The following is a 27,450-nucleotide window of genomic DNA, read 5'->3' as shown; positions in this document are numbered from 1 at the left end:
ATTTATAGACGTTTGAATACTGTTTATTTATTTGTGTATTTATTTATTTATCTCCTTATTTTCGTGAAGTTCTGTTAGGAGCTCAGAAAGCAACGCGACATGACGTCACACGTTAAGCTTTGAATAAATGGAAATTCCACGGGATTTACGAAAGAGTCTTCAAAATCTCCCGAGGGAGTCTTCATGTTGTTGTGTATAGTAACCGTATAAATCGTTTTCTTCCAGACCGTCCCCGCGCCAGATCACTGTTAAAACACTCACCCCGGTCCACGACCCCCTGTTACCTTTTGTTCGGGTCACGCACTTTCGTTCAAAAATTTCAGTTTTGACCATTTTCATTTTTATATATATAAAATGTCTAAAAACGAATTATATAGAATATATATGTAAATAAAACATATATATATATAAATTTTAAAATAGATTTTGTTGCATGATAATATCATTGTTGTTTTTGCGTAATATTGTATTAAAATTGACTTATATGTGAAATGTGTTGATAAATTCTTATATAATGAAGGGAGTTTCTTATATCTATGCAAGTTCAAGATAACAAACAAGTTTGATTTTGGATAGGTGTATAATACACCTTATGATATAGGAACTGTTCAAAGGTGAATATATTGCGAGTTAGAAGGTATATTACAGGTACTAAATATTTGATTAGCTATGGTATCTGAACACTACTGTATGTACATGGAGTTACTTCTAGAAAGTTATCTTGAACTTTTCCATCACTTGAAACAAATCATTGGGGCACACGTACACCACGACTCGGTGGCGCAGTACCATAGCGGTCCGAGTTCGATTCCTGCCCAGAGTTGAAATACAGTATCGCTGCGCTGCGAGTCGTTAATTCAGCTTTCGCGGGCGGGGAGTTAGATGTGTGTATGCTTGAAAGGTTACAGCATTACCCATAGATCGGTCATATATGAGCTCTCTCCGGGAGGGAAATAGCTATCAATCACGAGTCCAACACGTGATCCAAGACCATGGTGGTGGTGAATCACACACACACAGATTTGTGTGTAATTGTCTCAAACGACTTGTCCAATGACAAACAGATAAACAAAATTGCCGGAGAATCCTACAGCATGCTAGGATCAATAAAAGTGCCATTTACATATTTGGACGAAGAAATTATTAAAAAAATATTGGTCACACTGATAAGTCCTAGACTAGAATATGTGGCGACATTGTGGTCACCCAGTACCAAAAAGAACATAAAGAAAATAGAAAGAATCCAGAGACCAGCAACAAAAATGGCACCTGCACTTGAAAATTTGTCATATGAGGAGAGATTGGCTAAACTGGATTTACCGACTCTGGAACAAAGAATAGAGAGAGGCGACCTACTGACCATCTAAAGAATCATGAAAGGTACAGAAATACTCGATAGAGAGGACTTGTTAAACTGGGACAGAAGCACAAGAGGACATGGAAAGAAAAAAAAACATAGCTACAGAAGAGATCTGAAGAAAAACAGTTTTCCACATAGAACGGTAGACACTTGGAAGAAACTGGACAATGAAATAGTGTGCGCAAAAACCATTCATGAGTTTAAGAGCAAACTCGACTCAGCGAGACACAAAGGCGGAACACCACGAACGTAGCTCCCCTTCCCGCAAAACACAACTAGGTAAATACACACACACACACACAAATAAATGTCGATCACGAGTGCAACACGTGATCCAGGACCATGGATCCCACACGCACATACGCTGTATATATATAAATACATACATACATACATACATATATATATATATATATATATATATATATATATATATGTAAGTCTAAATAGAAATATTCTTCTAAAAAACGCTGTGGAAGTCGGGGACAGGTGGTATTACGGTGACACTTTGTCCTAAAAATATTCTTGAAAAAGCGCTTGGGTAAGTCGGGGTCAGGTGGTATTCTTCTTCTTCTTCTTCTTCTTCGCGTTCCTCTTCTTCTTCTTCTTCTTCTTCTTCTTCTTCTTCTTCTTCTTCTTCTTCTTCCTCGCGTTTTTCTTCGCGTTCTTCTTCGAGTTCTTCTTCGCATTCTTCTTCGCGTTCTTCTTCGCGTTCTTCTTCCTCGCGTTCTTCTTCCTCGCGTTCTTCTTCGCATTCTACTTCGTGTTCTTCTTCGCGTTCTTCTTCCTCGCATTCTTCTTCGCGTTCTTCTTCGTGCTGGGGATCCCGTGTTGGGGTTCCGCCCCGAGGCCGAGGCCGAAGGGGAAAACGAGGGATTAGAGCGCGGAAAGCTGCGGCCGTAGGCCGCTGTTTGCGCAGCCAAGCTCCCGGCGAAGCCCGCGGCTTGTGTATATATATATATATACATATGTATATATATATATAATATATATATATATGTATATATGTATATATATGTATATACAAGTTTCACCTGGTAATAGGGTGCCAGAAGTAGGTCAATCATACCCCTACCCTGTGCCAGGCCCCTGGTTTACGCCCTCGGAGTAGGCGTTCACCTCTTCTAGCATGCAGACTGAAAAAAGTAAAATCCGTGATATCGCAGCAAACGATGTTTCACTACCACAAACACTCCTTTTGTAGCTTGTTCGGGAAATTGCCGCAACCTTAGAGGTTGGTGCTGTTATATGAAATTAAGATTAAATTAAGGCAAGGAATGTCTCCCGCTTACTCTTCTTGGGGGTATGAATTATACATTTTCGAATTCTATACTATTCTTATATATTAATCCGTTAATTTCCCTTTTTCTTTCTTTCGAGAGTTATGACGGCTTCTAAATTTTCCAGTCATGCCATATACCCTATAACACATCTCAGTGGAAGCTACGGCAAACCAGTCCCTACCGAAATTTGGATGTTTATGTAGTGACAGTACTGGGGTCAAATGAAGAATTGTCACCCCAGAGTGTCCACATGAAGAATCGTCACCCTATGAGATCCCACCTGAAGAATTATCACCCCAGTACGCCGAATATCAACAGTGGAATAAATATTAGGTTAGGTTGAATGAGGGTTATGCTTATGGTCATAAACTTTACAACCGAAGAATCGTAAACCCAGAATGAAGAAGTGTCACCCTAGGATAGCCCACATGAAGAACTGTCACCCTGTCGAAGTCTGGGGTGACGATTCTTCATGTCTGACATAACTAGGCTAATTCTCCCCTTGCCCCGTTTTGATTGAACATCAGACCCCATCCAAACTCGGAAAATTATTGAAACACGTCTACATTCACTCACTTTTTATTCTTAGATTTAATTTTCTTCTTCACGTTCTTCTTCCTCGCGTTCTCGTTCTTCTTCGCATTCTACTTCGTGTTCTTCTTCGTGCTGGGGATCCCGTGTTGGGGTTCCGCCCCGAGGCCGAGGCCGAAGGGGAAAACGAGGGATTAATCCTTGGGTGGGAGAAGGCTGAGGGCGGCTATAAGCCCATTTGCTTCCATTGATTTTTTTTATTGATAACTTGATGTTATACCCCGTAGACTTTAACAAAATATTGTTCGGTCAACGCCGTGTTTTCCTTTTTATGATGTAGCGATAGGGCAATTGACATTTCTGTGTGTTCTCCACCACTCATATTTATAAACACTAATTATAAATATTCAAAAAGTTAACTTTACACTAGTAAATCTTAGTATTGTAAAATAGCCTTGCTGAATTACAGAATGAAATCTAGATTAAAGAGAGCATGCACTGATAAAGATACCTGCTCATCCTTACAAAAAAATATTTAAGGGTCTGAGGTGAGGTTGTTTATACAATAATACAATTGTTAATACAAAGTCAAGAACTTGGGATATTAAACCGTAACCATTGCCAACAATTCGAACAAATCGCGCGGGTGTTTATCCAAAACTTTAGTAAGATGTGAAGTTGAACTTCGAAGTACAATTACCCAGGTATGTATGTTATGAGAAGAGTCAACGTTAAGCATGATATCAGTGAGTTAGATTAGCTTTAAACAACTTAATTCCAGTGTATAGTTGTGCAAGTTCCGTAATAAAATAGATGTACATGGTTGATTAATTTGTGCATCGTTCAAGACATGTACTGTAAATGTTACAAAATGTAATGTAAATGTTATCAGGGTCTGGGATTAAAATGAATTTTCCCGTGAAAAAGCTAATATTAACTATTAAGCATATTGTTGGTGGTGGCAGTTGTACGGTAGTCCCTGTTACATGAACCCTCATGCAAATTCTGTCACTGTTTTGACCAGCAGTCATGACATGTACATTGTATAGTAGACGTAATCTCTGATTGTATTATTATTGATAGTTACAGTGCAAGTTATAGGAATATTATAATAATCGAGAGATTGTGAACGGGATTGTCACTGTGGCCGAGAGTGCTCTCTCATATTTCTTTTCCAAAGATGAAGTAAATTTTATAGGATTAGGTTAGAATAGGAAGTAAGTGTAAAGTAAATATTAAATGTCACATGTGGTGGCTGGACGATAAGCAAGGCCAAGGCCAAGAGTAATACCCAATTGATTTATTCAAGCCATTGGCCCGGGTCCTCCAATCCATTCAAATTTCAATACCTAACCCCCATACAATACACGTTACCTCTTTTGTTCACAATTGTTTCATAAATAGTAACAATCCAGTGTAAGGTAATTGGTTCATTTATAACAGTTTAAATCAAATGTGTAAAATATATTAATATTACATGTATGATGTATTTTATTTTCATACAAACAATTAAGTTTGTATATCTTAGCATAGATCAGTAAATCAACTGATTGTAAACTTACAATTTCCTAAACAGGATTTCGCAAAAAATATATAAGACAAACGGCCATAAAGGGGGAGAATGGAATAAAATAATGTTTTGTTCAAGAATTACCACGAGGTCAAATTCAGAAATTATATATAATTTTGGTGGTTTTGGAATGGTGGCAGCAATTTTTACTAAAAATAATTAGAGTTAACATAGGGTTTTTCCAAATCACCATTATATAGATATATTTGACTAATTGTCATCATATATGATACTCTTGATGGAGCATCATTTTACGAAGGCATACTATAAATCTTGCCCATCCATTCATTGTTACAATTATAGTAGTCACTGTGGCACTACATATTCTGGTTGTCAGAGGTGGCACTACATAACGTTTAGAAATTTTAATGTACATAGAATGATTTTTTCTTTTCTTTTTTAGAAGTTGACACCTACATGATATAGAATTATGAAATTAAATATTAATTTTATAAATTATAATACATCAATGTAATAAATATTTTTCTTGGCAGAAATCAATAACAGAAAACTGCTAAAAGCTATGCACAAACGAATGAAGTCACTATGACTCATGTAGACGCCATCATTCTTTTGATAGATTCAGTGGTTGAAGACAATGATGACCCCTAGAATTACAGGTACCGCATTACTCAATGCAGGTTAGGTTAGAATAGATAAACTTATCATACTTTAATTACTTGGACCTCTGCATCTTCCAAAACAAAAATGACATCCCAAGCAGTCAAAGTGGCTACACTTGTTTGTGTATAGCTTTTAGTAACTTATTCTGACACTGATTTCTGCCACCAAGAAGTATACTACATTGATGTATTATGATTTACAAAATTATTATTTCATTTTCTATTACTATATCACATAGGTGTGCAGTTCTAAAAATTTACCAATTATTGTCCTAACATGATTGGTGTGATGGCAGCCTTTGCCAGTCATGTTCAACAGATTTCAGTCATAAATGGTAACAATTAAGTGAATGTTTACCCCCAGTGAATCTCGGATAAGCTTTGCTTTGGTCAACATTTGTTTTGATGAATATTTTTAAGTATGCAGTATGAGTACAGTATATATTGATTTGGCTAATTCCTTGTAATTTTATTTTAACTTCAGTGGACCTTTCAATGATACTGAACTCATATGTCTAGATCATCATCAGAGCTCAAAATAAGGCCACATAAAAAAAGTTGTTATTGACCTTGTTTCTGAGTGGAGGCAGGTAATTATTTTTTTTTTTTTTTTTTTTTTTTTTTTTTTTTTTTTTTTTTTTTCTCCCTCCCATACAGATACCTTGTTGTCTGCATCTCTCTCTATGTGGACAGGCACCTGTACAAACTGGATGAATGGCTCTAACAGACCCATCACAGATATTTTAACATTTGGTGAAAATTTAGTGAGAGCTGTCATGGTTGCCTCTGCAAATATACAAAGATGAAAAAGATATCAAATATATGTATTTTCCCATAGCAAAATTTTACTGTCTCAAAGAGCCTTCAAACCACTTTTTTATGTAAAAAAAAGAGTCTGTTTTGGGGTATATTAAAAAGTAACATCAAAACCACTGCATGATTTTGAAATGACATAGATATGGCAGTATTGTATAAACAAACCCAAGGAGTACATCAGCATCCAATCAGATCACCAGAAATTGGTCATGTGATATTGTTTATCAGTATCAGTATATGGGATGGTAGCAACAAATCTTTGATCATCGGCCCCACCAAAACCTCTAGTACAGATTTATCACAAGAAACATTGTGCACACAACCCACTAAATTATAGCTCAGTATCATTGACCAGCACAATAGTGTAATTATGTGAAAGGATTGTGAAAGATTGATGGGTCAAATATTGTAAAGAGATGAACATTTTGACAAACAGACAGTTTGATTTTAGATCTGGAAAGTTACATGTGTCTAACCTTTTAAACATTTACTCCGGAGTGATTGATGTGCTACAAGAGGAGGAGGACTGTGTGGACTCTGTGTACCTTGATAGGATAGATGAAAGATTTTTGAAGGTAAGATTAATGAGTACAGATAAAATGTCAGGATGGAGAACAGTGACCAGTGGAGTTCCTTATCTATGTCAATGACACAATGGAAGATACAAGAAGCTATACTAGTGTTTGCACATGATGCAAAAGTCATGAGAAGAGTCAAAAGCAAGGAGGACTGTCAACTATTACAAAAAGATATTCGCATGGCTGAAGAATGGGAAATTAATTCTAGTACCAAAAAATACAAAGTACTGGAAATGGGTAATAGTTGCAAAAGACCATTTTTGAAGTATTTCTCTTAAATATCTAGTTCTCACCTTACATGTCTTGTCATTTACATCAAATTCATTATACAGTGTGGAACCATTTCTCTCACAGTTTTATGGTAGAAATGATGTTGGGAATAATCACCAGTTCTCAGTCTTCCAATGAAAAGATGGAGGAAATATAAAATTAGTCAAAATATCTTGGGTTCAGCTAGAGACTCGGATGCACCTCCATATGGAGGTGCGAGTATTGATGGATTCAGAAAAACAGCAAGTCAATTCTCACATCCATTTGGTTGGTAGGTCTGCTATTTGCAGGTACCAGTTGTCAATCCTTATCTGTTATTTGATGTGAAGCATGTGTTTCAGTTAGTTTTCTCTTGTGGTACATATGTTTTTTTATTTTAGATAGAATGTATACTTTCAGCCAGAATAATACTGACAGTACCTTTGCCATGCTTTTTTATGATCTTTTTATATCTAATATACTTCTGATAGTAATAGTTTATCAGTCATGTAGACAGTTTTCATATAAAAACCTTTTATTTTTACAGTCATGCGTCGCTCAGCTGCACCATCTCAACTCCACAAGACCCAGCCTTTCAAAGCTCCATTTATTACAAATAAGATTTCCAAAGCAGTACATACTCCAGAATTACAAGGTGCTTCAAGTTCTTGAAGAAGACTATATCTGCTGTATTTTTTGTTTGTTTATTATTATTATTATTATTTTATTCTATATTTTAGTTATAATTATTTTTTGGTGCTGCTACAAAGTTTTTTATTTGCTTACAGTGTATATTATATATTAGTGAAAGGTGTATGGAAGGCAGAGGTGGAAGGAGTGAACATGAGGGGACAACCAAGGATGAGATGGATGGATGGGGTAAAAGTGGCATTGGGAAAGGGGAATATCTGTTGAGGAAGGAAGGGAGAAGACAGAAAATAGGGATGAATGGATAATGCTGTGATGCATAGGAGTAGGGTGGGGGATGGGGTGAAGGAGTATGTGTGAATGATGTTTTGATGCAGCCCAAAAGGATTTCTCCCCATTTTCTCTTTTTCTGCATGAGGGGATGAAGAAAAGGGGAGGGGGATCGGTGATTAAATGAGGCAGCCTTGCTGTGGATTTGCTGTGTCTTGCTACACTACTTCTAACCTAGGGCAGTGGGCAAGATACAGGGATGACCCATCATCCAGGAGGAGCCAAGATAAGAGGGAAGGAGGGGGTGAATGGGAGTGGAGTATGTGGAGATAGAATGGGTGGGAGTGGATCTTATGCCTTTGTTTTTTGGCCACCTCCCTTGTAAGGGGGAAATAGGCATTGGTTTATGTATGCATGAATATATTATATATTCATAGTTAAACCTTGATTTTTGCATGTCCAAGTTTTTGTGTGATTATTTTTTTTTTTTATTTTTTCACATTTTTTGTAAATTAACTCGGTTTTCAAAAACTGGGGAAAAATTAAACAAAAAAGACATCAAAACTAAATTGAAAGAAAATTAGGGTATACAAAAACAGGTTTGACAGTGTGTGTGTATGTATATATATATATATATATATATATATATATATATATATATATATATATATACTATATATATAAAGTTGGAGTCCGGGAACCATAATGATGGAAACATAGAAAACACCAGACTCAGTAGGTAATTTATTCCTGACATTTCGAGTCCTGTCTGGGACACATCCTCAAGGGATACAATGGAATACAGAAATCACATGGTCTAAATATACGAGTAGCCATGCCCACAGGAGGGACGTGGCAACCTGCACTGGGCAAGAGCACGTGGTGGTGGAGGTGGGGGGAGAGAAAGGGGATGCAGTAACCTGTGCCAGGCAAGAGCGTGTAGTGGTGGAGGGGGGGGGGTGGCATTTACCCCCCGCTATTGTTCGTGATACTTTTCCACCTCTCTCTTGCCCCTGCATATATGGGGTTGAGTGTTATGGACCTATTTATGCCTCCTTTCCTGTTGTTGTTGTTGTAGAGTACCTTTGTGCCCTGCCAGTCGAACTCGTGTTGGTGCTGGTCAGTATGTTTGTACACCAATGAACTCTGGTCTTTTCTATTTACTGCCCTTTGGTGCTCTTGTAGTCTTGTACAAGCCTTTTTTCCTGTTTCACCCACATAGCACGCTGTGCAATCAGAGCAACTGACATTGTACACCGATTTAGACCATGTGATTTCTTTATTCCATTGTATCCCCTGAGGACGGGTCCTGGACAGGACTCGAAACGTCGGGAATAAATTACCCACTTCTGAGTCTGGTGTTTTCTACATAGAATTTGATGAAGCGAGCAATCAGGTTATGGCTCTGATGTAAAATTCGCTTGAATAGAGCCAGGTAGATGGGTTGTTCAAGGCTGTTGTAGTGGAGAGTTTGTCTTCAGAGGGCACTTTGTAGGGGTTTTGTCTTCAGAAGGCACTTCATAGGTTCAGATCTGAGGTGCTGGCACCACTTTGTTGGATGCCCATTTCAGGATGGCCAAAGGTGGGTTGGTTTTTCCAGTTTAATTTTTAGTCCTGATCTGATACAAAGCTGTTGGAAAATTCAGAGGAAAACTCAGGAGGTTGCCATTCCTACCTAAAATTTACAGGAAGCAAAAAGGACTGTTCCCCATGAGGAGGGGTTGCCAGAAAAGTCATGTATGAAATGGTGGTACTATTGAGGGTTGCCAGTAAGAAATATATATATTGATGTGAAGATTGTTAGGTCCCAGTCCCACGGCAGCTTTCCCAGGCATCCACACGGCTGCCAACCACAAGTTTATTGGATTCTGGCCTGCACCTTGGTCCTTTCCTGATGTATGGCCAATAAAAGGGTACCTGGCAAGCGATGTCCTTAAGTGCCTGGCTGTAGGGACTTTGGAGAGTTGTTCCTTCATGCACGAAGTGAAGTGCCTGGCTGAAGGTCCTTTTGAGAGTTGTCCCTTCATGCCCAAGATGAAGGAAATCTCCTGGCATCTATCACAATGAGTAGTTGACCCTTGCACCTCGTGTATGAGGAGTAGTGAAGATCCTCATTCAGTGCTTTTTTCATAGTCGCCACTCCGATACCCATCTCTCTCACCAAGGTCTGCATTACCTTGCCTGGATCTTGCCACACCTTTTTTTTTAGCAGCTTCTTGACAAATTTCGTTGTGCAGACAAAGTCAGAATGCTGGTTATGATCCTTACTGCTAGCCACTGCTTCCACATTTCCATTGCAATTCTCCAGCTCACATCTCATGGCCTTCACAATATTCAAGGAGCTCTGAGCTGCAGCTAAGATTTCTGAATTTTTTATTCCAGCACGAATCATTGTGATGTAGGTCACTCTATTCCAATATTCTGGTGCTTTCCAGTTGTCCATGCTCTCTAGCTCTCACATCTACCAATAGTACACAGAATCAGCTATCCATTGCACTTTACTGCTATTTAATCCTTCAAGTGGTTCTGAAAAGACAGAAGATCAAAATATCAAATTTATCCCAAACACCATGTATATATATTTTTATTTTTTGTAATTGTACATGAGTTAACCTTGGGTTACGTGAACTGGTTTGATCATGTTTTCTGTGTGTGTTTTCATGGTAAAAGAGAATGAGTAATACAGCAGTGACTTTATATTTTATAATGCGAGTAGTGCTATGCAAATTACATAAGGCAGCTGATGCTGAGTGTGAGAATTTGAGTCATACTGAAGTAGTTGATAACTGCTTTCACCTCATCTTTATTTATTTCTCCTCTCTTTTCCTCATTCATCACTGTCATTTTCTTAGTGCTTCCCACTGCAACTACCTTTCCCTTCCTATTCTCCTTTGCATTTAGCAACTCTCTAAAATACTCTGCCCATCTTCCTCTTACTGTTGTTGTGTCTTATATTATCATCTTTCCATATGCACCTCTAACTTTTTCTTCTACTTGATTCACCTCCTCTTCCTTTTTTAATATCCTTCCAAAACATCTTTTTATTACTTTCAAAATTTTCTGTCATACTCTCACCCCATTTCACATCTGCTCTCCTCTTTGCCTACTTTATCTTATGCGTTACTTCTCTTTTCTTAACTTTAGTTGCAGTGCTAAGATTATTTTGCCCTGTCAGTCAGTTAGTCATTAAGTCATTCATGCTCATTCCTACTTAGATATCGTATGTTACCTCCTTAGATGGTGGTGCCACAGGGGAGGAAACATCTCAAGATACGAGTGTCAGAAGTGCAGCAAATGTTTTGTCTCTTATAAAGAAAAAGGATACTGTAGCAAGCCACCTTGAGAGAAATGAACAGTTACATTCATTGGAAGAGGAAGATGTCAAAAATATCAGAACTTCAACAGCAACCAATGCACAAAGACCTTTGCAATTAATGAAAGATACCTCAAACCTTCCTACCTCCAAAATGCCAATGCCTGAAACCTATGGCAAACGTAAAAGAGCATACCTAGAAGAAAACATGGAACCATCTAATTGCAAGTAATTTTTTTTTTTTTTTTTTTTTTTTTTTTTTTTTTTTCTCTCTCTTTCTCCATTTGTGATTGTGTCAACAGCACTGTATGGGTCAGGAACATGGAACATAAGAGAGAAGTGAATGTGTTTGAGATGAGGTGCCTGAGAAGTATGATAGGGGTTACTAGGCTGGATAGAGTGAGAAATGAGGAGGAGAATGGAGGTGGAAAGGGAGTTGGGAGATAAGGTTGATGAAAGAGTGATGGGATGGTTTGGACACATGGAAAGAATAAGTGAAGAAAGATTAGTAAAAGAGGTGTGGAAGGAGTGAACATGGGGAGGGCGACCAAGGATGAGATGGATAGATGGGGTAAAAGGGGCTTTGGGAAAGGGGAATGTCTGTTGAGGAAGGATGGGAGAGGACAGAAGATAGGGATGAATGGAGAATGATTGTATATGGATGATGATGTGATGCATGAGGGGGAGTGGTTAGGGGATGGGGGGTGAGGGAGTATGTGTGAAAAATAAATTGACACAGCCCGAAGGAATTTCTCCCCATCTTCTCCATTTCTGCATGAAGGGACAGAGAGGGGGGTCACCAATTTAATGAAGCAGCCTTGCTGTGGATGTGCTGTGTCTTGTGACACTGCTTCTGACCCAGGACAGTGGACAAGATGCAGGGATGACCCGTCACCCAGGAGCAGCCAAGATAAGAGGGAGGGATGGGAGTGGAGTATAGGGATGGAATGGGTGGGAGTGGTTTTTATGCCTTTGTTGTTTGGCTACCTCCCTTGTAAGGGGGAAAAAGCCTTTGGTATATGTATGCATTTATTTTATATACATGTGCAGGTTTTCATATATGTGTATGCAGTTAATGCAGAATACCCATTTAGGAAATGCATAGAGGCTTATTTCAATTGTCATGGCAAATATATGAGGAAAGATCAAAGATATTTGAAGTAATGGACAAAAAAATAAATGAGAATAAATCAAAAGACCAAGTAGGACAATAGAAGGGAAGGAACAAATTGCCACTGGAAGTAATAGGAGCCCAATATAATGGCAGTGAATCAAAAATGTTGTGGTTAGGGTTAAATTAATTATGAAAGTCATGAGACATGGAAAAAAAAAAAGTGTATTTACTTAGTTGTATTATATGGGAAAGGGACCTATGCTCATGTTGTATCTTACAACATCTAGTTTGTTTTTAAATTCATGTATGGTGTTTGCACACACTATTATTTCATCCAATTTGTTCCAAACATCCACCACTCTTTGTGTTTTTTTTTTTTTTTTTTTTTTTTTTTTTTTTTTTTTTTTCCTCCAGATATCTTCTATAACTGTCTTTTTTTAGTTTCTTTTCATGTCCCCTTGTTTTTCTTCTATCCCAATTCAATAAGTCTTCTCTATCAAGGACTCCCATGCCTTTCACCTCTTCCTCTTCTTTGTTCCAGGGTTGGTAGTTCTAGTTTAGACTATGTTTGCTCATATGTCAGTTTTGAAAGTGTTGAGGCCATTTTTGTTGTTGCTCTTTGGATTCTTTCTATTTTCCTTATACAGTAGAACCTCTACATACGAATTTAATTCGTTCCAGGACCTACTTCGTATGTTGAAATGGTCGTATGTTAAATATTCCCATAAGAATACACTGTAATTCGTTTAATTCGTCCCACAGCCCAAAAACCTATGATAACTCCTTAATAAATACTGTACTGCAGATAATTACACATAGCAATAAAACAAATGCATTACTGTATATAAGAGAGATGTAAAAAAATAATTTATAAGGAAATAATCAATAAAAAGGGGTTTTTATTGTCACTTTACCTTAGAGACAGGTGAACGGAGGTGTAGGCTTGGCGATGCAGGAGATGGTAGGTGTGGGTAGAGAGGTGGTGACTGAGATACGTATCGTAACTTAGGCTACTCTAACTTACACTAGGTGAACTTTAAACTAACTTAGCTTATATATGCGAAACTTTGACGACTTCGTATGTTGGAAATTACTTCGGGTGTAGAGTCAAATATTAGATCAAATTTCACATCGTATGTTGGAAAATTTGTATGTTTAGGCAATCGTAAGTAGAGGTTTCTACTGTATTCTATTTTGTAGTGTGCAATCCAGTCTTTGTTCATATGTCAATTTGGAGAGTGTTGGTGCCATCTTTGTTGTTGCTCTTTGTATTCTTTCTAATTTCTTTATATTCTTTTTAGTGTTAGGGTAAGGGTAGGCAACTGTGAGACGCTTCTTTTAAATTGATTCCCAACAAGCATCTCACATTTGCCTACCATTACCCTAACACTGTACATAAACAAATTGTTAATGTTCATCAAAGGTTAAAGAGAAATGAGGCCCTAGGAGTGTATAGCCTTCCTTGTAAAGATTGCGATTTAGTGTACCTTGGTCAGACCGGAAGGGATCTTAACACCAGGTTAACAGAGCACAAAAGATCCATTAGGTATGCCCAAGAAAATTCTGCTGTGTTCCAACAGTTCCAACACATCAGTACCAAAAATCACAGTCTTGACTGGGACAAGGCCAAAAATTTTGTTTAAGTCCAACTGTAGCTTTAGAATAAAAATTGTTGAATCAGCCTTAATTGAAGAATGTCCGAACTTGAACATCTTCAAAGGTCAGTGGTCCCCGGGCATAATCTCACAGCTAGTTGTGAGCCGCTTGATTAAGAATTATCACCCTCCTGACCCCACTCCCAGCCCACTTCTCTCCTGACCTCACACCTCCACCCACACATTCTCTCACCTCTGACTCTGCCCTGTTTGACGGATTGTCCTGTTTTAGCTCTGCGTGTTCCCCTTCTACTCACATCTCAATTGTACTTATGTCTCTGCAAATTCTTGTAATCTGTACTTTCCTGAAGAGGGCTATAGCTATTAGCCGAAATATAGAAGTTATACATTCTTCTAAGTTTCCTTTTATTCTGACTGTGAGTTCTTCGTGATTATATATGTATATATTATTTATTTTATTTATGTTTTTATTTTATTTTATTATTATTTTTTTTTTTTTTTATTCATTTATTATTTTTTTTTTTTATCTATTTATTTATTTTTTATTTTTTATTTTTTCCAGATACTATTCTGCTGTGTGGTGCAAATTATCCAAGAAAAAGCATAAAAATTGGGAAGGTGATGCTGTACTCATAGTCAAAACTAGATCAGTCATATTGAAGGTAATTCATACTACCCCATACTAATTCAACACAGACAACAGTCCAAATTTTCTTCCCAGAGTGATCTGTGGAAGAGCTTGTTGCCAGTCATTGGAACTGCAGAGTTCCAGTCAGTGAATCTCCAGGCAACAAATATTATTATTGTTATCCATTCTTTAATCCCCCTCAAATGTGTTGTGTGTGTTGGGGGGATGCTGCCATGTTCCATGTTCCAGTGCATATTGTAGAATGTAGAAGGCAACCAAATGGAACAGACAGGATGGGATTCCTGAATTTGTATTTTCTTCATATTAGATGTCAAAGCTGTCTGGAAGGAGGACTCAAAATAAAACCCTATTACTTGGGTGAATGAAATGACCATGAATGTGGTACAGATAAGAGTAAAAGGGAATAGATTGGGAGTAAGTTTGTGATAAGAAAGATAAATTAACTGAGTAAAACTGGAGTTGAAAGGAGAGATAAGTTTGAGTTTGGAAGCATTGTGGGTAGGGTGTCAGAAGTGATAGGGCAAAGGAATGGCTAGTATGTGATGAAATAGGCAAGTGCATGGTGGAGTAATGGGAAGTGTCTTAAGGATAATGTGGGAGATGGTGAAACAGGATGAAAGTTGAGTTTTTGTGAATGCATAAAGTCCTGTAATGAGGAATGTGAAGAGGAGAGGGAGGTTTCATGGATCGAATTAATCAAGTGAGTAGAGTTTTATGATGAATGTAAAATCTCAGTGTTAGAGAAAGAGGTGATCTGATAGTAGAGAAGTGGCAGGTTAGAACTATAGTGGTGAGATGTTGATATGTGTTTAGAAAGGGAGTTGATGATGGCAAGTACAATACAGTACTACCTCTCATTAACGGACTAAAAGGGGGTAACGGTGTCCGTTGATGTGAATAATCTGTTGATTTGGAGTGGTTTTTGGGTGGCATAGTGATTACACAGCACAAAACAACAGCATCAAAAACACCGAAAACACAGCAAAAACATTGCAAACACAGCTAATTAATGTCCGTTAATGAGAGGTAGTACTGCAAGAAGAGATAAATGCAGGTGTGTGTGGGAAAGGATGGTAGAGGGGAGAGTAGTTGAGAGGGCATTAGTGGACCATGTAGTGGTACCCAAAGATAGGATTAGAAGAGTTCTAGATGTAATTGTTTTCAAGAGAAAGAGCAGTGGATTGTGAGATCATTATCTGGTAGAAGGGAAATTGAGAGTAAATAAGTGGAGGATGAAGAAAAAGGAGTCAGAAAAGTGCTGAAAGTGAACAAATTAAATGAGGAGGTGAAAGAAGAAGCTAAGAGAATTATGGGAGGTAGTGAAGGATAGAAAATGAATTGGAAGTAGATTAATGGGTATGTTTCAAAAGGGAAATTATAAAGTGTGAAAGTTAATGAGATAAGGAGGATGGGAGTGAGCAGAGGAATATGCAGTGAATAGTGGGATGAAATAGTAGTAGTGGATGAAAAGAAGCAGATTTATGAGGATTGTTTAAGATCACTCTTTCTCTTTTGTCCTCTGTGTCTATTTTGCCTTCTCTCTTTTGTTCCCATTTATCTCTCTCTTTCTCTGTTTCTTTTGCTTTCCTTTCTCCCTCTCTTTTTCTCAGTCTTTATCTTCTTCTCTTTTCTCCCCTCTTTTCTTTCTTATCTTTTCTCCTGTCTCTTTTTCAGGATGTAAACTACAGTCTATAACAACCTCTCTCTCCACTCCCCTTTATCACTCTCTCCCTCTATCTCTCCATCTATATCTCCCTCCCTCCCTCTCTCTCCTTCTGTCTCTCTCTCTCCCTCCTTCCCTCCCTCCTTCCCTCTCTCCCTTACAAAGGATTACAAAGGCAGAGCATGCCGACAGGAGACCTTTTGATCCATAACTAGGTCGGATGCGAAAAAAAAAAACATATTAATAAAAAAAAAATGATAATGTAAATAACAAATAAAATACATAAATAAATGCATAGGTATAGCTAAATAATAAACAAACAGGTAAATAGTAAATAATAATGAATTGACATATAACTAATAATAAATAAAAATCAGACAGACAAATGATAACAAAACAAAAACAAATAATATAAGATAAATTATAATCATTACAGCATCTTACTTAGGTATTTATCTAAATTATTCTTAAAGCTTTGAACTGAACTACATTGCACTACCTGTGCAGGAAGTTTATTCCATTCATTAACTACACGGTTGGCAAAGTTGTTTCTACCTACTTCCAAATTGAATCTATTTCCGGACAGTTTGAGACCATTGTTTCTTGTCTGATTCTCATTCAATGTAAAAATTTGGTCACTTTCGATGTTGTCAATTCCCTTTAGAATTTTAAAGACCTGTATCAAGTCACCTCTGAGTCCACGCTTTTTTAGGGAAAACAGATTCATATGTTTTAGTCGATTTTCGTATGATTTATTTTTGATATTTGGAATCAGTTTTGTGGCTCGCCGTTGTACTCTTTCCAATCTGTCAATGTCTTTAATGAGATTCGGTGACCATACGGAAACAGCATATTCCAAATGTGGACGAACTAACGATTTATATAGCTTGTTAATGAGTGATGGACTTTTGAAATCAAAAGATCGCGCAATCAGTCCTAGAATCTTATTTGCTTTCTCAGAGGCTGAAATACACTGCTTGGATGATTTGAGGTCGTTACTGATAATTACGCCGAGATCTTTTTCACTATCCACTTTTGTTAACGAATTTCCAAATAACTTGTAATCGTACTTACTGTTATTTTTACCTATGTGCATTACCTTGCATTTACTTGTGTTAAATTTCATTAGCCACTTTTCAGACCATTGCTGTAATTGATCTAAATCTTCTTGAATATCTAATTGGTTTGAGTGATCATTTGCCACTCCGCACAGTTTTGTATCATCAGCAAATTTGGAAACAGTAGATTTTAGTCCATGGTCTATATCATTTATATATACTATGAATAGAAGTGGCCCAAGAACGGAACCCTGAGGAACTCCACTTGCAACACTTTTCCATCCAGAAGTTTGTCCATTTAAAACAACTCTCTGTTTTCGATCATTCAACCAATTACTAGTCCAACCTAATAGGCTACCACTTATTCCATGCAAAGCTAATTTAGTAAGTAGTCTTTCGTGTGGGACGGTATCAAAAGCTTTTGCAAAGTCTAGATATACTAAATCTATATTGTTTCTTTTGTCATAATTCGAGATAACTGTGTTGTAGAATTCGAGTAAGTTAGTCACGCAAGAACGTTTCCGTCTGAAACCATGTTGGCTATCATTTATCAAACGGTTACTTTCTAAATGATGTTCGATAGCATCTCTGATGATAGTTTCCATTATTTTTCCTACGATTGAAGTCAAACTTATAGGCCTATAGTTATTTGGTTTCTTTTTGTCACCTTTTTTGAATATGGGAGTAACGTTAGCTAGCTTCCATTCTCTTGGGACATCTCCGGATATGATTGATTTCTTGAAAATAATTTCTAATGGAACAACAATCTCATTTTTCATTTCCTTTAAGATTCTTGGATGCCAACCGTCAGGCCCTGGTGTTTTATTAACTTTGAGTTTGTCTATACACCTTTTGATTTTTTCTTTTGTTATATTTACCGTACCGAGTAAGTTTACCCTAGACTTTTCACAGGTTTCAGTTTGGAATTCACCTTGAGGTGTTTCGTTTACGAATACCGAGCTAAAATAATTGTTTAAGATATTACACATTCCTTCATTTGAATATTCAAGTTGACCGTCAGCAGATAATAGTGGACCAATGTGATTCCGAACAACCTTTTTATCTCTAATGTAACTATAGAATTCTTTGGGATTCTCTTTGGATTTCTCAGCGATGTTCATTTCGTATTGTCGTTTTCTTTTTCTTATTGTCTTTTTTAAATCTCTCTGTATTGATACATAACTTTCATAGTCATTAGATACACCCGAGCACTTATATTTCTTATAAGCCTGTCTCTTTTTAGCAATACTTTTTTCAGTTTCTTTGTCGAGCCCCTTTCTCTTTCTATCCATCTATCTCTCTCCCTTTATCTCTTTCTCTCCCTCTCTCCATCCCTCTCTCCCTCTTCCTAAATCTATTTCACTCACCCTTTCCTTCTATCTACCTCTCTCTCTCAATGTTTCCCTCATGTTGTATTTGCTATGTCACTTGTTAATTTCTTTGCTCCATATCTCCACCTACCTACAGAAACTTGATAATTTCTTTAAAAGATAATTTTTGACTTTCCTGTTCTACCCTCCACTGTTACTTTATTTCTTGGAAGTCATTTTCTTTGATCTTTTCTTCCACTTTCTCAGTCACTGCCTGTATTTGATCCTTCATCTCTTTCTTTAACCCCTTCCATACGGTGCCGCACACGTAGGCGTCATGGACTTAGATCTCGGTGGCAGCAACCAATGCCAGCCGTACGACGTGTCGTAATAATACTCGCATCATAAAATATAGTCACCGCTTATATCGATCGTTCTCTCTTCACCCGTGAATTTTGATAACCATAGAAAATGCGATTACAAAAGAATTAGAAAGAATGTCATTATGGAGGGGCGACTACAATAAATATAATCAAGACGCCGATATGGCAGCCTCGCGAATACACTCGCTCCCCATGACGCCTACGTGTGCGGCCCCGTATGGAAGGGGTTAATGCCTCATTCCTATTCATGTCTTCATTTTTCAATCTTTTATTTTCTCCCTATATCCTATTCAGTTCCATTTTCAATTCCTCTATTTCCCTATTATTTTCTTCATTGGCCTTTCTTAATAGGGCTACTTCTTTGTATATACTTTTGCATTCACTTTTCAGTTTGATTATTTCATCTAACAATTCATTGGGTTCCCTATTTCTTGTTATATTTTTAAACCTGGGTTCTCTATCTGTGTCTATCCCTCTATATATATTGCTATTGTCCCTGTTAAATCCCAAAAAGACATTTCTATTAAACCTTTGGTATGTCTTTGGGGTCTCGTTCAGACACTTTTTTAAATTACACCAAGTGGGGAATCAATTATACTTACGACAAGACATCTCTTTGCAGTTTCCTTTTCTCAAAATCCTTTGTTTATTTCATCCATTGTTGGCACTGATCATGCAAAAAGAATAATTGAATGAAGATACAAAGACTACATTTTCGGTCACATTAACTACGATATTCCCTTCCCGTTTGTAAACAATCAGGCAGCGGTGGATGGTTCCAAAATAGTATTGGCAACTCGCTAAATAGCAATTCGGAGCGTACTTTTGGTACGTCCTTCTTCGATCGCTGCTCGTTTGTGTGTGTGGAGTGATTGTGCCCACAGCACTATATGGGGCAGAAACATAGAAAATGAGAGAGGAAGAGAGGAGGAGTTTGAATGTGTTTTGAGATGAGGTGCCTGAGAAGTATGATAGGGGTTACTAGGGTGGACAGAGTGAGAAATGAGGAGGTGAGGAGAAAGAGAACAGGGGTAGAAAGGAAGTTGGGAGATAGGGTTGATGAAAGAGTATTGGGATGGTTTGGATACGTGGAAAGAATGAGTGAAGAAAGACTAGTAAAAGAGGTGTAGAAGGCAGAGGTGGACAGAGTGAACATGAGGGGTCAACCTAGGATGAGATGGATGGATGGGGTAAAAGGGGCTTTGGGAAAGAGGGGAATGTTTGTTGAGGAAGGACGGGAGAGGACAGAAGATAGGGGTGAATGGAGAATGGTTGTATATGGATGATGCTGTGATGCATGAGGTGGAATGGGTGGGGGATGGGGGGTGAGGGAGTATGTGTGAGAAATAATTTGATGCAGCCCAAAAGATTTTCTCCCCGTCTTCTCCTTTTCTGCATGAGAGGACGGAGAGGGGGGATTGCTGATCTAATGAAGCGGCCTTGCTGCAGATGTGCTGTGTCTTGTGACACTGCTTCAGACCCAGGGCAGTGGGCAAGATGCAGTGATGACCCGTCATCCAGGAGGTGCCAAGATAAGAGGAGGGAAGAGGGTGGAGGGTAGTGGAGTACGATAGGGATGGAATGGGTGGGAGTGGTTTTTATGCCTTTGTTTTTTGGCTACCTCCCTTATAAGGGGGGAAAAAGCCTTTGGTGTATGTATGTATGTACTTAGTTTCCATTCATTCCAATTCCACTCAGTGGACCAACCAAGTTATGTAAATTGAAATATAATAGATTTCATTTTCTTTTCAGGATATGGATGGCAAAGATATTGGCAAAGGGACTGGTTACAAACTAAAAGATCTGTCTTCATTGGAAGACGGTAACACTTTGATAGTTGGAGGAAAAGAAGTTGAGGTAATGCATATATTAGTTGTTTTAGTGATACAGTATTTAGGCAAACATGACAAGTTTTTGGCAAAAGTAAGGATATTTTTGGATGATTTTATGGATCTGGAGATGGCTTATTCCATGTACTGTGGTATTGACTGCATGATAACATGCACCCAGTGCATTAGGGACTATTTTGATGTACCCATACAGACTGGAGCCTGATATCACAAACACACAAAGGAAGAACAAACAACAGCAGGTCTACTGGCCCTAACAAGGTTGTTTGTATTAACTAAACTAAACTACAGTTAAGAAAACAGGGCAACTCTGTTAGAGTAAAATCTCTACTTCTAAAAGAATGCTGATACTTTTGTACTACAACTGTCCCTCCTTAATTGCTGTTCCCTTGGAACTGTCACTTACCCTTTTCTATGACTACCTCTTCCTAAGCCCTGTGGCAGTCGTGTTGGGAGGGGAGAGAGAAATCTGCCACTATTTTCCAATGTGTCATAAAAGGTGACTAAGTGGAATAGTCATGGGACTAGGGATCCTGCTCTCTGTATGTTCATCCTATGAGAAGTCAAGGCATAAGAGAGACTGGGAAGAGAGCTTCCAGGACCCTAAAACTTAGGTCATTAGATATGCATGGTTGTGGCACAGATGAGAGTAAAAGGGAAGAAATAGGCAGTATATTTGTGAGAGGGAAGATGGACAAGTTAGCATTAAATGAAACTAAGTTGAAGGGGAGTGGTAATTTTGAGTTTGGAAATGTGGTAGGGAGAGGGTTGGGAGTGATGAGGGGGGTGAGGGAGGGAAGGAGTGGCTCCTCTGGTAAGTGATGAGATAGGAAAGCAAATTGTAGTGAGCGCTGAAATAACTGGTTGTTTTAAGAGAAGATTAGATAACATTATGGATAGGGATGACAGGTGGAAAGGGACAGAGAACTAAAGTGTAGGCCTTATGATCTCTTGCAGTCTCCTCCATTGTTGAATTCTTATGTTCTTAACTGGGATGGAAGATGTGGGATTTTGTGACTGTATATACATGAAGAGAATGTTTACTGTTTGTCTAAGAGAGGGTAGAGTGCCAGAGGACAGGAGGAGTGCCTGTATAGTTCTGCTTTACAAAGGAAAAGGGTACAAATGTGAGTGTAGTAATTTCAAAGGGATCAGTTTGTTGAGTGTAGTTGGGAAGGCTTATGGGAGTTTTGATTGAGAAGATTAGGAGACGAACAGAGGGAGTAATTGGTGAGGAACAGTGTGGGTTTAGGACAAATAGGGGTTGTGTAGATCAGATTTTTGTGGTAAGACAGATATGTGAGAACGCTTTGGGAAAAGATAAGGATTTTTTTTTGGGGGTGGGCTATATGGATTTGGAAAAGGCTTATGACAAGGTAGACAGGAAGACAATGGGAGGTATTGCTGATATATGGGATAGGAGGAAAGCTGTTAAGAGCAGTCAGGAGTTTTTACAAGAGTAGTAGAACCTGTATTAGAAATGAAGAGAGTGGGTGGTTTGAAGTAAAGGTTGGACTTCACCAGAGATGTGACATGTTGCCCTGGCTATTCAATTTATACATGGATGGGGGTGGTGCAAGAGGTAAATGCAAGAGTAGTGGGCCTGGGATAGGAGATACATATACCAAAGGCTTTTTAACCCTTACAAGGGAGGTAGCCAAAAAGAAAAAGGCATAAAAACTTTCCCACCCATTCCATCCCTAATACACTCCACTCCCCTCCACCCTCTACCCTCCATTTTATCTTGGCACCTCCTGGATGACGGGTCATCCCTGCATCTTATCCACTGCCCTGGGTCAGAGGCAGTGTCGCAAGACACAGCACATCCACAGCAAGGCCACTAAATTAAACTGGCGACCCCCCCCCCCCCTCTGTCCCCTCATGCAGAAAAGGAGAAGAAAGGGAGAAATCCCTTCAGGCTGCATCAAATTTTTCTCACACATACTACATCACCCCATCCCCCCTCCCATTCCACCTCATGCATCACAACATCATCCATATACAACCATTCTTCATTCAACCATGTTTTCTGTCCTCTCCTGTCCTTCCTCAACAGACATTCCCCTCTTCCCCAAAGCCCCTTTCACCCCATCCATCCATCTCATCCTAGGTCACCCCCTCATGTTCTCTTCCCCCACATCTGCCTTCCATACCTCTTTTACTAGTCTTTCTTCACACATTCTTTCCATGTGTCCAAATCATCCCAATACTCTTTCATCCACCCTATCTCTGAACTCCCTTACCACCTCTGTTTTCTCCTCACCTCCTCATTTGTCACTCTATCCAGCCTAGTAACCCCCATCATACTTCTCAGACACCTCATCTCAAACACATTCAAACTCCTTCTCTCTTCCTCTCTTATGTTCCATGTTTATGCCCCATACACTGCTGTTGGCACAATCACTCCTTCATACAGTCTCCTCTTAGCATCCATTCCCAAATGTCTATTCCTCATTACACTTTTTAATCCACCAAGGCATTTACTCACTTCTCTCAATCTACATTCTACCTCCACCTCCACTCCACCTTTTCCTGCCACATTTGCACCCAAGTATCTAAAACTATCCACCTCCTCCAGTCACTCTCCCTTAATGCTCACTGTTTTACAGAAACAAATAAAACAGCTTGGTAGCAACTAGAATAAAAAGAAAAGTACCTCTCATTATGGAAGAGGTGAATGATCTTATGAAAAACCAGAAAAAATCCTTTCTATAGCCAGTTTATGCAGCTCAATTTTTTGTGAAATTGTCCCCACATACATACTGCATGAATGTTACCTGGCTGTCATTTACTGAATATGATTGTGTGATATCATGTATTTGTAAATCACAAAAGTATATGTAATATTATTTTATTCATGTTTGTGTATTTATATATTAATTTTTTGCATTCAAATTTTTCCCAGATCCAAGGTCCAATCACCCAAGAGGAATATGAGTCTGGAAGATGTTTTGAGGGCCACACAGCAGTGGAAGTGGAATCCACTACTAACACCATAGTAGCTCCTCCATATCCAAAACCCAAACCTTTCAGAGTGCCAATGAGAGGGTCAGTGCCAACCAAAGTAATTTCAAAAGAAGCCAGTTCTCTTTATGATGTGTCTGATCCCAATGCCCTTGTTATGCCAAGGCCATCAGCCCAGCACCAAGTAAGTCTATTTAATATGTCAGGTGAAGATTCTAATGTTTCGCATGCCTCCACACACACACACACACACATATATATATATATATATATGCAGAAAAAACCACTGGGAAATAAGAAGCTTAGTCCGAACGTTTTCGTCTATTTAAGACATTATCAAGGAATACACAGTTACAGAGACAAAGGTGGATATATATACATAAAGTAGAAGACAAGCTAGGAACATGGGAAGGACACACAAGATGCTTCACAATCAGGTAGAGCCGATGTTTACATATACGGACGTTTGGTCCATGACGTTAGACGTTACGTCACCCCAGCTTAGTAGCACTTGGAGAAGTTCTAACAATTTTATCAATAACAAAATCATCAAGCTTAAATAATCCTAAACTTAAATTGATATTATGGTCAAAGGTTTGTTTAATATGACTGGATTCAATAATGTTTCTTTCTAATAAGGATCTACAAGAAATTATTACATTAGAATTATCCCAGTCAGTAGGATGATTGTGGTCTCTTACATGGACAAAAAGGCCACTGGAACTTTGCCCACTCCTTACACTATATTTGTGCTGATTTATCCTAGTTTTTAAGTCTTTACCAGTTTGGCCGATATAAAATTTGTTACATTTAAGGCATGGAATAGAGTAAACACAACCCTCATTTACTTCAGGTGAATTTTTAATGAGCTTACTTTTTATAGTATTATTATTTTTGAAAACCAAGTTGATGTTGACCAACTAATTTTAAGCTTCTTATTTCCCAGTGGTTTTTTCTGCATATTATTTTCACGTGTGCCTTGTGAATTACTGCAATATATATATATATATATATATATATACACACACACACATTTTAACAAACACAATGCACTTAATTCTAAGCCATCAACATCGGGAGACCCAATGGAGGCTGACATGCAGAAATTGAAATGCAGTACTGCCAAGGACTCGACCCAGGCAATCACATGACAAGTGCTGTAGTGACTTACCAACTACGCTATCAAGAGATGGAATTGCAAATTGCATACTGAAAGAGTGTATAGACAAACTGATGGACAAATTATAAAAGATAATAGACTTTTCATTCAAAGAAGGAAAGGTACTGCAAGCTTGGAAAGATGCAAACATAGTACCAATATACAGTACTACCTCTCATTAACAGATGCTAGTTAGTGGTTTTGGTGTTTTTGATGCTGTTGTTTAGTGCTGTGCAATCACTATGCCACCCAAAAACCACTCCAAATCAACGGATTATATATTCACATCAATGGACACCGTTACCCCCCTTTTAGTCTGTTAATGAGAGGTAGTACTATATAAAGGAGGAAACAAAGAAGATCCTACAAAGCGCAGTAGCAAAAATATGCAAAAAGTTTATCAGAAACAAATGAATTGGAAGAGATTAAAATATTAAACCCTAAACAGTTTGGAAGATTGTGTACCACAAACTTAATATGCTTTTACTCGAGATTAATTGAGATAATACAAGAAAGAGATGGCTAGGCAGGTTGTGCCTTCTTGGACTTGCAGAAGGCTTTTGACAAAGTACCACATAAAAAGCTAAAAAGAAAAATTAAAATTAGAGGAGGAATACAAGGTAAGCTACTGGAATGGATGAAAGATTTCTTGAGTGGAAGAAGAACGAGAGTGGTACTTAACCCCTTCCATACGGTGATGCCTGCGTAGGCGTCATGAGCAAGTGGGTATGCGAGGATGCCGACGTCGACGTCTTGATTATATTTATTGTAGTTGTACCTGCGTGACCCCCATACTCTGTAAACTGGCTTCATCATATTTTCTATGGTTATCAAAATTCACGGGTGAAAGAGAATGAGCAATAGAGCAGTGACTTTATTTCTTATAATGCGAGTATTATGACGCAACAACACATGTCTGGCAGCATTAGCTGCCAGACGTGCGATGTGGCCCATATTGAAGGGGTTAAAGACAAGAACTCGAACTGGGAAGATATGATAAGTGGCATCCCACAAGTCTCTGTATTAGCTCCTTTAATGTTTGCCATATAGGCTATATATAAACAATATGGATGAAGGAGTGAAATGTTATATGAACTTCTTTGCTGATGATGCCAAACTACTTAAGATAGTAAGCACAGAAGAAGACTGCAGATCACTACAAGAAGATCCGGACAAAATATGGAAATGGAGTCAGAAGTGTGAAGTGAACCTTAAGAAAACCTTAAGAAATGCAGTATAATGGAATTTGGAAAAAGCAAAAATAGAATATCGGGTCAATATAAAATTAGTACCAAGGAAGTCAAAAAAGTTTACTCAGAAAGGGACCTTGGAGTAATTATCTCAAGTGACTTGACACCTGATAAACATGTCAACAAACTAATTGGAGAGACTTTTAACTTATTAAGATCAATGAAAGTGGCCTTCGACTACATGGATGAAGAAATGGTAAAAAAAATTGTGGTTGCACTAATGAGATCTAAATCGGAGTATGCTGCAACACTATGGGCACCTAGTAAAAAATAATAATAATAAATAAAGAAATTAGAAAAAATTCAGAGCAGTGACAAAAATGGCGCCTACACTCAAATTTGACATACAAACAAAGATTGGATAAATTACATCTATCAACACTGGAACAGAGAAGAGAAAGAGGTGATTTGCTGACTACAGAATTATAAAAGAGATGGAAGTTCTTGATAGAGATGACTTATTAAAATGGGACAGAAGAGAAACAAGAGGACACAAGAAGCTAAAGAAGGACAGTTACAGAAGAGATTTGAAAAAGAATAGCTTCCCACACATCTAGAACAAACTAAATGGGGAAACAGTGAGTGCCAAAACTATACAAGATTTTAAGAACAAACTAGGTGCGGAGAGATACAAAGATGGGTCACTAAGAGCATAGCTCTCATACCATTAAATACATACATACATACATATACCAAGGCTTTTTCCCCCTTTCAAGGGAGGTAACCAAGGGGGAAAAAGCCTTGGTATATGTATGTATGTATGTATTTTACGGGACGAGAGCTATGCTCATAGTGACCCACTTTTGTATTTCTCTGCATCCAGTTTGTTCTTAAAATTTTGTATAAAATACAACTAGCTAAATACACATGCACACACACACACACACACCATGTACTGTTGGAAAATACAAAATATGAACTAATTTACTGAAAGAGGAAATATAGTAATTATGGGTGATTTTAACTCAAAAGAAATATTTTGGGAAGAAATGACAGTGAAGGGTGGAGAAGACCTCTGGGGAAACACTACTTGATATGACTATTGAATACACAATGACTCAGTGGGTAAAGGAAAATGCCAGATACAGAAACAATGAGGAACCATTGAGACTAGATTTAGTGCTTATGTCAGAACATGAAATTGTGGACAGAATTGATTACAAAAGTCCAATAGGGAAGAGTGCCCATGTACT

The 27,450-nt window shown here is 38.1% G+C and overlaps 1 protein-coding gene across 5 annotated transcripts in view; it reads left to right on the top strand.

Moving 5' to 3' along the window:
- Window positions 1-3,745: 3,745 nt before the first annotated feature.
- LOC143032419 (DNA repair and recombination protein RAD54B-like) overlaps window positions 3,746-27,450 on the top strand; it is a 60,876-nt gene continuing 37,171 nt past the window's right edge. The window contains exons 1-6 of one of the 5 annotated variants that reach the window (XM_076197169.1): window positions 3,746-3,878; window positions 7,558-7,665; window positions 11,166-11,469; window positions 14,534-14,633; window positions 20,787-20,891; window positions 23,790-24,032. In XM_076197169.1, the coding sequence (XP_076053284.1) occupies window positions 7,560-7,665; window positions 11,166-11,469; window positions 14,534-14,633; window positions 20,787-20,891; window positions 23,790-24,032 (858 nt within the window). In that variant the 5' untranslated portion in view covers window positions 3,746-3,878; window positions 7,558-7,559. Of the gene's footprint in view, window positions 3,879-5,321; window positions 5,365-6,736; window positions 6,759-7,106; window positions 7,303-7,557; window positions 7,666-11,165; window positions 11,470-14,533; window positions 14,634-20,786; window positions 20,892-23,789; window positions 24,033-27,450 lie in introns of those variants that run through there. The other 4 variants (XM_076197168.1, XM_076197170.1, XR_012967111.1 and 1 more) reach the window with 4 other exon arrangements.

The sequence above is a fragment of the Oratosquilla oratoria genome, chromosome 13 (assembly GCF_046742065.1).
Source record: "Oratosquilla oratoria isolate Oo_2021 chromosome 13, ASM4674206v1, whole genome shotgun sequence".
Taxonomy (NCBI): domain Eukaryota; kingdom Metazoa; phylum Arthropoda; class Malacostraca; order Stomatopoda; family Squillidae; genus Oratosquilla; species Oratosquilla oratoria.
The sequence above is the reverse complement of the archived record's forward strand: the minus strand, read 5'-3'. Positions and strand labels throughout refer to the sequence as shown.